This window comes from Odocoileus virginianus, chromosome 1, assembly GCF_023699985.2.
Source record: "Odocoileus virginianus isolate 20LAN1187 ecotype Illinois chromosome 1, Ovbor_1.2, whole genome shotgun sequence".
Lineage (NCBI taxonomy): Eukaryota > Metazoa > Chordata > Mammalia > Artiodactyla > Cervidae > Odocoileus > Odocoileus virginianus.
The window spans coordinates 15,905,954-15,918,627 of NC_069674.1; the positions used below are offsets into that span (position 1 = coordinate 15,905,954).

The 12,674-nt window shown below is 39.5% G+C and overlaps 1 protein-coding gene across 1 annotated transcript in view; it reads left to right on the top strand.

Annotated features, from left to right (window-relative positions):
- Positions 1-12,674, top strand: part of KIAA1549 (KIAA1549 ortholog) — a 123,268-nt gene that overhangs the window by 56,719 nt on the left and 53,875 nt on the right. The window contains exons 7-9 of the mRNA XM_070465181.1: positions 1,157-1,216; positions 2,548-2,696; positions 11,503-11,680. Coding sequence (XP_070321282.1) covers positions 1,157-1,216; positions 2,548-2,696; positions 11,503-11,680 — 387 coding nt within the window. The remainder of the gene's footprint in view (positions 1-1,156; positions 1,217-2,547; positions 2,697-11,502; positions 11,681-12,674) is intronic.

Genomic DNA, 12,674 nt, shown 5'->3' on the forward strand with positions numbered 1-12,674 from the left:
AAGATCCAGTGCAACCAGAAATAAATAAAATTATTAAAAAAAAAAAAAAGTACTGGAGTGGGTAGCCACGCCCTCTTTCAGGAGATTTCCCGACCCAGGGACCGAACCCAGGTCTCCTGCATTGCAGGCATATTCCTTACCATTTGAGCTACCTGGGAATCACCTGGGAAGCCCTTATTGTTATTTTAGTGTAGTGTTAGTTAAATGAATTTTCCAGTGGTCATGTATGGATGTGAGAGTTGGACTGTGAAGAAAGCTGAGTGCTGAAGAATTGATGCTTTTGAACTGTGGTGTTGGAGAAGACTCTTGAGAGTCCCTTGGACTGCAAGGAGATCCAACCAGTCCATCCAAAAGGAGATCAGTCCTGAATATTCATTGGAAGATGCTGAAGCTGAAACTCCAATACTTTGGCCACCTTATGCAAAGAGTTGACTCATTGGAAAAGACCCTGATGCTGGGAGGGATTGGGGGCCGGAGGAGAAGGGGACGACAGAGGATGAGTTGGCAGGATGTCATCACTGACTCGATGGACATGAGTTTGAGTAAACTCTGGGGGTTGGTGATGGACAGGGAGGCCTGGTGTGCTGTGATTTATGGTGTTGCAAAGAGTCAGACACGACTGAGCAACTGAACTGAACTGAGGTGAATTAAATGAAAAAGGATAACTTGTAAAATGCAGAAGTAGACAGGGATGAAATTGTTATTTACGAATAGCAACTTTCAGTGATACATTGTGCAGGTATGGATGAAATAATAAGTATGCCAGACATTGGGTCACTTTAGCCTGTCTGAGTCATTGCTGGGAATTTCCAGGGCTCTGAGGAGCACGGAGTGAAAACTGGTTGCTCTGGAATTGTGACATTTCAAGGGGAACTTACGGGTGAGCTCTGTGAAACAGTGTCCCATGATGTCGCCCTTTCTTTCCTTTTCTCCCTCTTTCTCCTGGAGGCTGATGTGCTCAGGACCCTGTCACTGTCTCTGCCTTCACCCCAGCCTGGCACCCTAGCCTTGAGCCCATAGGCAGAGCTGATTAGTGAAGGAGAGGTGGCATATTGTGACTTTATCCCTCACTCCCTAGAACACTCACCTTTCTGACTGTTGCAAACATTTTTTTTTAATGGATCTTTCTCCTTTTCTAACTCTTTCCTTCTTATAGCCTTCCAGTACCCACAGCTCAACTTATCTCAGCTGTTGAAGTCCTCCTGGGTAAGAACAGGTATGTTTAACTTACATAATGTTTTGAGAAACTGTAATAGGAAGAAGCCTGTGCTGGGGTATTGAGAGGGACACCGCCTTTCCTGTTTCTGAGCCCTAAATTCAGGGCAGCATGTACCTTAGATTCCTGGCAAAGAATGAATGAGAAAAGGGATTCAGATTGGACCGCGAGAATATGTCCCACTGAGTTATGGCACAGAAAGGATTGGCTTTCTTTAAAATTCATACGTCAAGTCCAGGACAAAGTCTAACAGGAATTGACAATCTTCTGACCAGAACAGGACAAGGTTCCAAAGCAAGGATCTCTTCTTTTCCCCTAAAAGCCTCATATATCTGGTTTGATAAGGACAAATAAGGTAACTTGGTGAGCAGTTAAGAAGCATGTTTTAAAGTCTTGTGGGCCTGGGTCAGATATTCATAGCCATGGAATTGCAGATAAAGGCTTTTTAACTTGGGACACAAAAGAGTAAAAGATGCCCAGCCTACGACAGTGTGGAAGCAGCCTGGTACCTCACCGGTTGTGGGAGGAAGCTTGCAAAGTGGGGATCATCATTATGGACAGGTTCCTGGGCCCTGCAAGTTCTCATTGCTCATGTACAACATGATGCCTGATAAAGGCCCCACGTCTTTGCATGGTATAGTGGCCTTATTTTCAAAATAATTTTCCTAGTGGTTAAGTGACTTGCACGTGGTCCTATCTTAAAGGGGATTTGAGCCAGTTTTGGCTGAAAAACTCAGACTTTTTCCTTCTATACCATGCTAAGATGCCGTTCTCTGTTTAGATAATCCAGATATCTGAAGACAGGCCTCCTTGTCTCAAGTCAGTTAATGAGTCTGAATCTTGAGTCAAGATAGAATATGAGCTCAGACCATTTATAGAAATTTTGAAATCAGTGCAGACAAAACATTTGATCTTGTGTAGGAGCTCTTAGTGGAAAAGGAAATGGCAACCCACTCCAGTGTTCTTGCCTGAAGAATCCCAGGGACGGCGGAGCCTGGTGGGCTGCCGTCTATGGGGTCTCACAGAGTCGGACACGACTGAAGTGACTTAGCATCAGCAGCAGCAGGAGCTCTTAGCCCCAAAGCTCCTGCATTGCTGAACTCCTGGGACTTCTGGCCACCAGTCTTTGTGAACTTTAGAGATAAGACCCGTGACCTATCCTCCCTGGGGCTCTCCCGCACCCCATTCATCTTCCCTCTTTCCCCTTTTAATGTCTCCTTCCTAGGGATTGGCATTTTATAGTAAGCCTGTGTTAATTTCCTTTGCACACACTCTTTCCTCTCCACTGTTAACTTGTTTGGGGGCCTGTGTGTGTTTCACCTTGAATGTAGTCCTCCTGGGTGTTGTTGAGAAGCAGCTCCAGAATGAAGTGTTTCAAGCTGAGATGGAGCGCAAGCTGGCCCAGCTGCTCAGCGAGGTCTCCGCCAGAAGACGGATGTGGAGAAGGGCCACCGTCGCGGCTGGGAACAGCATGGTGCAGGTAAGGAGGAGGCCGGAGGAGGGAGGGAAGGGGGGAGGAGCCGTCTAAGAATGCGTCGTGTTCTCACACAAATGGAAAATGCCAGGAGAATCTTGATAAATACACTGATTGCTCTCTTAAGTGGCAATGAATGCGTCAGCATTTCAGTTCCACTAGAGTCTGGACAGATACTTCCCGAGTCCTTAATAACTGGTCAGTGCAGCAAATCGCCTTGTGGGGACCACAGCAGAAGAATGTATAAGTGGATTGCCACTGGATGATCTGATTTTTCAAAGAGTAGTTTTTTAGTTACCAAAAAAAAGTTTTATGGAATGGTAAGCATTATTGATAGCATCGTAGAGGTAAATCATTCAGCTATGAGAAACCTTGAGAGATGGGAAAGAGGAAGATGTTGTCCTTTATTCCAGCACTCTGTCTTCCCCGCCTCCCGCCAGCCCTGGTTGTCCCTTGTTACCCAAATTGTCTTCACTACATAAACTGGCAGAAAGGTTGCAATGACTGATCCTGAATAGAAAAGTGACCCATTTAAAAATGCATGTACTCAAGAGTTGAGGGTTGGGGCTGTAATTAATTCCCATCTCGATATGAATTACATTGTTTTGGGTTTTTGTCTTTACCAATGCTGACTTGTAAAGCTAGGGAAATGGGATATTTGGAGCTATGCCATTTCAGAGACGAGAAGCCAGGGTGAAACCCCAGCGTGCAGAGATGTGGAGGCTGGTGGTTTAGAGGCTTTAGAGAGAATGATATGAAGCTGACACTTGGGTGGGGAGCTGGGCAGTTTGCCGAGAACTGGCATCACCATTATCCCTCAGCTCTTTTACCGAGTTTTTCCCTGTAAATGTTGCTCTTTATTTTCCCTCCCAGAAAGGTGGTTATTAGGTTTCTAAACTAGTTACTTTGCCTGATGCTATAGAATATACAGAAATTGAAAAACTAAAAAAAAAAAAAAAGAGCAATATTAAGCAAATAACTATAATACTAAGAATAAAAATGAACATTAAAAGCCTTGCCTTATTTAGCAGCCTTGGCTTCATAGAGCTCAAGGTCTGGGTGGAGGTTAATTTATGCACATAAAATAGCAGTAGAGGACCATAAAATTCCATAATGATATGTTTAATTAGTGTGCAAGTTCCCTAAGATAGAAATGTGGAATCTTTGAAAGTTAACCAAGTCATCCTAGGCTCATGGTGCCATCTGATGAACTGCTTAGAAAACATGCCCTCTGTGTCTTCCTCTTTAGAGTGACCAAACATGGAGATGTAGGCAAGGGTTTATGTACAACCAGGACTCTTCATCAAAACATAATGCTATGGCTGATTCATGTTGATGTTTGGTAGAAACCAACACAATATTATAAAGCAAATAAATTAATTAAAAAAACCATAATGTGTAGAGACCCTATTGTATAGCACATGGAACTCTGCTCAATGTTATGTGCTAGCCTGGATGGGAGGGGAGTTTGGGAGATAATGGATTCATGTTTTATATGTATGGTTTAGTGCCTTTGCTGTTCGCCTGAAACTACCACAACGTTAATCTGCTAAACCTCAACACAAAGTATTTTTGGTGTTTAAAAAAAAACACAAACCCATAATGTGCAAAAGTGAAAGTATTAAAACAAGCTCAATGTCCAGCAATTAGAGAATGGGCAAATAAACTAGTGAAATCTTTATGTTAGAATGTCCCATTATCATTTTTTTTAAATTAGTGAGGGAATATAGAAAAAAGCTCAAGTAAAAAGAGGCTATAAATGAATATATGCAATATAATCCAAATATTAATGTACATATGAAAAAATGACAGGAGAGAATATGCCAAAATATTTGCAATGATTTTCTTTGGTTGACTTGAGTTTCAGGTGATTTTTGTTTTATTCTTTATCCTTATTTTTCTTGTTCTTCAAAATTTCTCCAATGAGTGTATAATTTGTATAGTTGAATATGTGATTTTAATCAGAAATTTTTTTTTTTTAATAAAATAGAAAATGTTGCCCCAAATGATGACTGTCACAGCCTGGTTTTATGGATTTCATATATGAATCTGATAAGAAGTCATCTAGAAAGGATGTTGGGATTAGATTTTACAGACTGTTACTTTCAGATTGGAGAAGCATGTAGGATTTTTAATCAAGGTAGATGTCACTGGATATTTGGGTGTATGGTTTCTGCAAGAAGAAGCATTTCTAAAACTTATCAGAACTTTAAAGTGGAATAAATAGGCACATAGGTAGACAGGCAGGTGGATATAATCTATTGCATTTCAGTAGCCCTTTATAGTGTTCCATTCTAAAGGCTAATGAAAATCAACTATTATAGCACAGTTCTGGGGGAGGAAGTAGGTGGTTAGGGAGCAGAAGTGGTCAAGGAACTAACTTAGAAACAGCAAATGAAGGCCTAGAAACAACAAATGAAGGCCTGGACAGGTGAGCCGTTCTTAAGGTGCAGAGGTATAAAGAACAGATTCTCCAAGGATGAGAGTTTGGACCTATGTTAAGGATCTTTATATATGATCTGGAAATAGGCGTTCACAATGAAATCATGGAATAGTGGCCAAAAGTTTGCCAAAAGTTTCCAGTGGTGAAGAAAGAGGCCAACAGCCATGTCCAGAGCACAGGGCACTGTTACAGTTCTGTACTGTGGCTAGCAAAGTAGCAGCTACATTTTGCCAATGGCAAATGTAGAGCCCAAACACTCAAATTATGTGTCTGAAATAGAGGGCTTGGGATTACCATTGATCATTCTCGCAGAATGTCAGTCCACTATTTTGCTGGAGTCTAAAGGGGCCATAAAGTTGTATATTACTAAGAGAAATAGCAACAAAATAGAAAGCTATATTTATGCAAAATTGTGATATATCAAGTGTCCTCGATTCTGAAGTACTAATGTAACAGGACTTCCCTGTTAACACCAGAGAGATACAAATTTTGGGACAAGTCAAAGTATTGTTTGACCCAGCAGATAATGAGTTTATGATATTTTCTCAACTTGATTGTGAAGTAATTGACATATAACATTGTGTAAATTTAAAGTGTACAGTGTGATGATATTATTTACGTATGTTGTTTAGTTGCTAAGTCATGTCCAACTCTTTTGTGACCCCATGGACTGTAGGGGGCTCCTTTATCCATGGGATTTCTCAGGCAAGAATACTGGAGTGAGTTGCCATCTCCTTCTCTGTTGATTTATATATACATTGTGAAACAATTACTAGTATAAGATTAGTTAGCACATCCATCACTCACATACTTACTTTTTTTGTGTGTGTCTGGTGAGAGCTTTTAAGGTCTATTCTCATAGCAGCAAGTATGCAGTACAATATTATTAACTGTAGTCACCATGCTGTACATTAGATCCCTAGAACCTGATGACTGGAAGTGACCCCCTTTGACCACCATCACTCCATTTCTCTTCCCCTCCACCCTTGCAACTGCCAATCTACTCTTTCCATGAGTTTGACTTTTTTAGATTCCACACATGTGTGAAATCAGACAGTATTTGTCTTTGTTGGACTTACTTCACTTAGTGGAATACATTCAAGGTTCATCCCAGATAGTTGCAAATGATGGGATTTTCTTCTTTTTTGGATGAATACTATTCCATTGTGTGTGTACACACATGTGTATGTATCATGTCACATTTTCTTTATCCATTTGTCCATAGATGGACACTTTAGGTTACTTCCATGTCCTGCCTGTTGAATCTAGTGAACTTGGGGTGCAGATATCTTGTCAAAGACAGTGATTTCATTTACTTTGGATATGTACCCCAAAGTGGAGCTCCTGGACCACATACTAGTTCTAGTTTTAAATTTTTGAGGAACCTCCACACTGTCTTCCATGGTGGCTGTACCAACTTGTATTCCCACTAGTAGTGCACAAAGGTTCCCTTTTCTCTACATCCTCACTAGCATTTATCTCCTATGCTTTTGATAATAGTCATTCTAATAGATATGAGGTGATATTTCACTGTGGTTTTGATTTGCATTTCCGTGATATTGAGTTCTTTTCCATGTACCCATTGGCCATTTGTGTATCTTTGGAAAAATGTCTGTTCAGATCCTATACCCATTTGTTTCCAAGGGAGATACCAAGGGAACATTTCATGCAATGATGGGCACAATGAAGGACAGAAATGATATAGACCTAACAGAAGCAGAAGATATTAAGAAGAGGTGGCAAGAATACACAGAACTGTACAGAAAAGATCTTAATACCCAGATAACCATGATGGTGTGATCACTCACCTAGAGCTAGACATTCTGGAGTGTGAAATCAAATGGGCCTTAGGAAGCATCACTGCGAATAAAACTAGTGGACGTGGTGGAATTCCAGTGGAGCTATTTCAAATCCTAAAAGATGATGCTGTGAAAGTGCTGCATTCAATATGCCAGCAAATTTGGAAGACTCAACAGTGGCCACAGGACTGGAAAAGATCAGTTTTCATTCCAATCCCAAAGAAAGGAAATGCCAAAGAATGCTCAAACTACCGCACAGTTAGACTCATCTCACACACTAGCCAAGTAATGCTCGAAATTCTCCAAGCCAGGCTTCAGCAGTATGTGAACTGTGGACTTCCAGATGTTCAAGCTGGATTTAGAAAAGGCAGAAGAACCAGAGATCCAATTGCCAACATCTGTTGGATCATTGCAAAAGCAAGAGAATTCCAGAAAAGTATCGACTTCTGCTTCATTGACTTTGCTAAACCCTTTGTGTGGATCACAGCAAATTGTAGAAAATTCTTTAAGAGATGGGAATACCAGACCACCTTATCTGCTTCCTGAGAAATCTGTATGCAGGTCAAGAAGCAACAGTTAGAACTGGACATGGAACAACAGACTGGTTCCAAATTGGGAAAGGAATATGTCAAGGCTGTATATTGTCACCTTGCTTATTTAACTTTTATGCAAAGTACCTCATGCAAAATGCCATACTGGATGAAGCACAAGCTGGAGTCAAGATTGCTGGGAGAAATATCAGTAACCTCAGATATGCAAATGACATCACCCTGATGGCAGAATGTGAAGAGAAACTAAAGAGCCTCATGATAAAAGAGGAGAGTCAAAAAGTTGGCATAAAACTCAGCACTCAAAAAATTAAGATCATGGCATCCAGTCCTATCACTTCATGGAAAATAGATGGGGAAACAATGGAAACAGAGACAGACTTTATTTTCTTGAGCTCCAAAATCACTGCAGATGGTGACTGCAGCCATGAAATTAAAAGACTTGCTCCTTGGAAGAAAAGGTATGACCAACCTAGACAGCTTATTAAAAAGCAGAGACATTACTTTGCCAACAAAGGTCCATCTAGTCAAAGCTATGGTTTTTCCAGTGGTCATGTATGGATGTGAGAATTGGACCATAAAGAAAGCTGAGCACCAAAGAATTGATGCTTTAGAACTGTGGTGTTGGAGAAGTTGGAGTCCCTTGGACTGCAAGGAGGTCAAGCCAGTCAATCCTAGATGAAATCAACCCTGAATCTTCAGTGGAAAAACTGATGCTGAAGCTGAAGCTCTAATACTTTGGCCACCTGATGTGAAGAACTGACTCACTGGAAAAGACCCTGATGCTAGACAGTGTGTTAAAAAGCAGAAGCATCACTTTGCTGACAAAGGTCTGTGTAGTCAAAGCTATTTTTTTTTAAAGAAAGCTGAGTGCCGAAGAACTGATGCTTTTGAACTGTGGTGTTGGAGAAGACTCTTGAGTCCCTTGTACTGCAAGGAGATCAAACCATTCAACCCTAAAGGAAATCAGTCCTGAATATTCATTGGAAGGACTGATGCTGAAGCTGAAGCTCTAGTACTTTGGCCACCTGATATGAAGAACTGACTGTTTGGAAAAGACCCTGATGCTAGGAAAGATTGAAGGCAGGAGGAGAAGGAAACAACAGAGGATGAGATAGTTGGATGGCATCTCTGACTCAATGGACATAAGTTTGAGTGAGCTCCAGGAGTTGGTGATGGACAGGGAAGCCTGGTGTGCTGCAGTCCATGGGGTCGCAAAGAGTCAGACATGACTGAGTGAACTAAACTGAATTAAACTGATGCTTGTTTGTTAATCACATTTTTTTTTTTTTTTTGCTATTGAGTTTTATGAGTTCCTTAATATATTTTGAATATTAATCCCTTATCGAACACATGATTTGCAAATATTTTATCCTCTTTCATAGATTGCCTCTTCATTTTGTTGATTGTTTCTTTTGCTGTATAGAGGCCTTTTTGTTAACATGTAGTCCCATTTGTTTATTTTTGCTTTGTTGCTTGTGCTTTGAATGTCTCATCTAAAAACCATTGCCAAGACCAATGACAGAGCTTTTGTCATATGTTTTCATGTAGGAGTTTTGTGGTTTCAGGTGTTTCCATTTACAATTAATTTTTATGTGTAAGATGGTGTCCAGTTTCATTTTTTTGGATGTGAATATCCAGTTTTCCCAACTCCATTTATAAAAGACTTTCTTTCCCCCATTGAGTATTCTTGGCTTTTTTGTCACCAGGGTCTTTTGTGGTTTCATGTGAATTTTAGGATTGTTGTTTTATTTCTGTAAAAATGCCATTGGAATTTTGGTAGGGACTGTGTTGAATCTGTAGATAGCTTTGTATAGTATGGACATTTTAACAGTATTCTTTTGATCCATGAATATGGGACATATTTCCATTTATTTGTGTAATCTTCGGTTTCTTTCATCAGTGTCTTATAGATTTCAGTATACAGATCTTTACCTCCTTGGTTAAATTTATTACTAAATAGTTGATTATTTTTGATGCTATTTTGAATGGGACTGTTTGTTTCTTTTTCAGACACTTTGTTATTAGTATATAGAAATACAAGTGATTTCTGTATGTTCATTTTATATCTTGCAGCTTTACTGAATTTACTTATTCATTCCACTAGTTTTTTGGGTTTTTTTTTGGAGGGTCTTTAGGGTTTTCTGTATATAATTTCATGTCATCTACAAACAAAGACAGTTTTTCTTCTTCCTTTTCAATTTGAATGCCTTTTATTTATTTTTCTTGCCTGATTGTTCCACTTAGGATTTCTAGGATTGTGTTGAATAGGGGTAGTGAGAGTGGAGAATCTTATCTTATTCCTGATCATAAAGGAAAAGCTTTCAACCTTTCATCATTGAGTACAGTGTTAACTGTGTATTTGTCATATATAATTTTTTCTATGTAGAGATATGTTTCTTCTGGACTCAATTTGTTGAGAGTTTTTATCATAAATGAGTTTTGAGTTTTGTCAAATGCTTTTTTTTGCATCTGTTGATATGCTTGGATGATTTATTGTTGAATTTGGTTTGCTAAGATTGTTGAAAATTTTTGTATTTGTGTTTCTTAGAGATATTGGACTGGTCTGTAGTTTTCTTTTCTTGTAGTGTCTATACCTGGCTTTGGTATTAAGATAATGTTAGTCTTATACAATCAATTTGAGAGTGCTTCCTCCTCTTAAATTTTTTGGAAAATTTTGAGGTTTAAAATTTTTCTTTAAATATTTGATAGAATTCATCAGTGAAACTATCTGGTTCTGAGCTTTTTTTTTTTTTTTTTAGGATGGGAAGTATGTGATTACTGATTTAATTTCCTTACTCATTATTGGTCTGAATCGATTTTCTATTTCATCATGATCCTGTCTTGGTAGGTTGTATGTTTCTAGGAATTTATCTATTTCTTCTTGGTTGTCAAATCTGTAGGCATATAATTGTTCACAGTAGTCTCTTTTGATCATTTATATTTCTGTGGTATCTAATGTAATATCTTCTCTTTCATTTATAGTTTTTGAGTCCTATCTCTTTTTATTGGTTCAGTTTCAGTTCAATTCAGTCACTCAGTCATGTCCAACTCTTTGTGACCCCATGGACTGCAGCATGCCAGGTTTCCCTGTCCATCACCAACTCCCGGAGCTTGCTTAAACTCACATCCACCTTGAGACTTGTTTTATGCCCTAATGTATGATCTGCCCTAGAAAACGTTCCATGTGTACTTGAGAAGAATGTATATTGTGTTGCCATTGGAGGGAATGTTCTATGTATGTTTGTTAGGTTCATTTGGTCTGCAACATTGTTCAAATCTGCTGCTTATTGATTCCTGTTTGAATGATTTATCTCTTGTTGAGAGTGGGATATTAAAAAATTAATGAGATTTATTATCTCAAGAGCACTGGTTCTCAACAGGGGATGATTTTGCCCCCCAGGGTACATTTGGCAATGTTTGGAAACATTTTTGGTTTTCACAGCTGGTGAGGGAGGACATGGCTATTGCTACCGGCCTTTAGCAAGTTGAGGGCAGAGATGCTGCTAAACATCCTATGATACTTGGGGTAGTCCCACATCAAAGAATTGTCTGGATCAAAAATGGCAGTAGTGCCAAGGTTGAGAAATTCTGCCCTTGAAGAACAGGGAGAAAATGCTAATAGATTTGAGAAAGGATTGGCTAGAACCACTAACAGTTTGAGAGAACCAGGGGTGTTGGGAGGACGACAGCACTCTCCCGTGACCTGTCGGAGCTGGTTGATAGCAGTTCTAGACTGGACTTGATATATTCTATGTACCCTCCTTGCTCCTTTGTCTCAAAGGAGACTTTGAGCAAAACAAAGCACACTTGTTATTTCTGCAGAAAGGAACTTTCATTTTAACTGTTTTTCTTCTCATCAAGAGAGCATCTTGGGGATTCTGGGATCTGGAGTGGTGTAATGACCTTATTAGGAGGATAGGAATAAATCCTGAGTAACACAGTCAAGGTTGAGTGCTCCCAAGAAAGGGCATCTGGAAACATGAGCTTCTAAAATGCTAATGGTTTCTGTTATCTTTCAGGTGGTAAATGTGTCAAGGCTCGAGGGAGACGACAATCCCGTGCAGCTCATCTACTTTGTGGAGGATCAAGATGGAGAGAGACTCAGTGCAGTCAAGTCTTCAGATCTGATTAACAAGATAGACATCCAGAGAGCAGCCATCATCTTGGGTTACCGAATTCAAGGCGCTGTTGCCCAACGTGAGTGCATGAGGCTTGGCCCCTCATAGTCATCTGTGCTGAGCTGGGGTCAAAAGTCTGTCTTTTTTTGATGATAATCTCTGAATTTAAAGCTTTCTTATGTGTGCATAGTAGATTTATGTCTTATATCTTTATTATTAGGTGTCACTTATATAAGAGGTCAGTCATTAAAATTAGTTTGCCAGGACCTTCTTTATTTTCAGTTTCATGTAGTTGTAACATTCACTGTTCTTTTTCTTACCTAGCATTTTATATTCATAGTGTTATAGTGAGTTTTAGTAGCTTAAGTTAACTTTAATATTTTTCCCTTCTTCCTGTACTAAAAAAAAAAAAAGATTTATCCTAGGTAAAATACTGTATTTTCTCTGTATTTATTCCAAAATCTTATATGTCACATTTTGAATGTTGGGGTGGGGACAGTGAGTCAAACAGGAAGCTGGGAGTTACCTTCTGAATTTATTGGCTTCCTCCTGGGTCTTATAATACAAAGAAGTCCTTGATCCTTAGCCTTTTCAATCCTGTTTCTCTCCCACCCTGTCCTTACACCACTCATAATTTAGGGGTGTTTTGATATCTCTTTATTATTGCTGGAAGAGTCTGGGCTCCTGCCCCTCCTCGAGATGGCTATTCTCAATGCCTTTTTTTCCCCAACTCACAGATTTTGGTTATTTAAAAGTAAGAAAAGGAGAGACATGAAAGAGTATATTTTTCTAAATATGGCTTTCTGAATCAGACTACTATTTTAATGTGGGTGTTTTTCCTTTATGTTCCTAGGAGCAATCCTCGTAAGAGCCCAGAGATATTTCCTCCCAACAACAGTAAAGGGATAGCTAAATGTTTAGAAGGAATTTAGCATCAGAGAGTGTTGAAAATCTCCCCCCAAATTTCAGCAATGAAGGCAGTTCTTAAAAAACGACAGCTTTGAAATGATCCTCAGTATGGAATGTTCTTTGTAAGAGCTGGCCTTGGAAACTAACGAGGAAGAGGGTCAGTG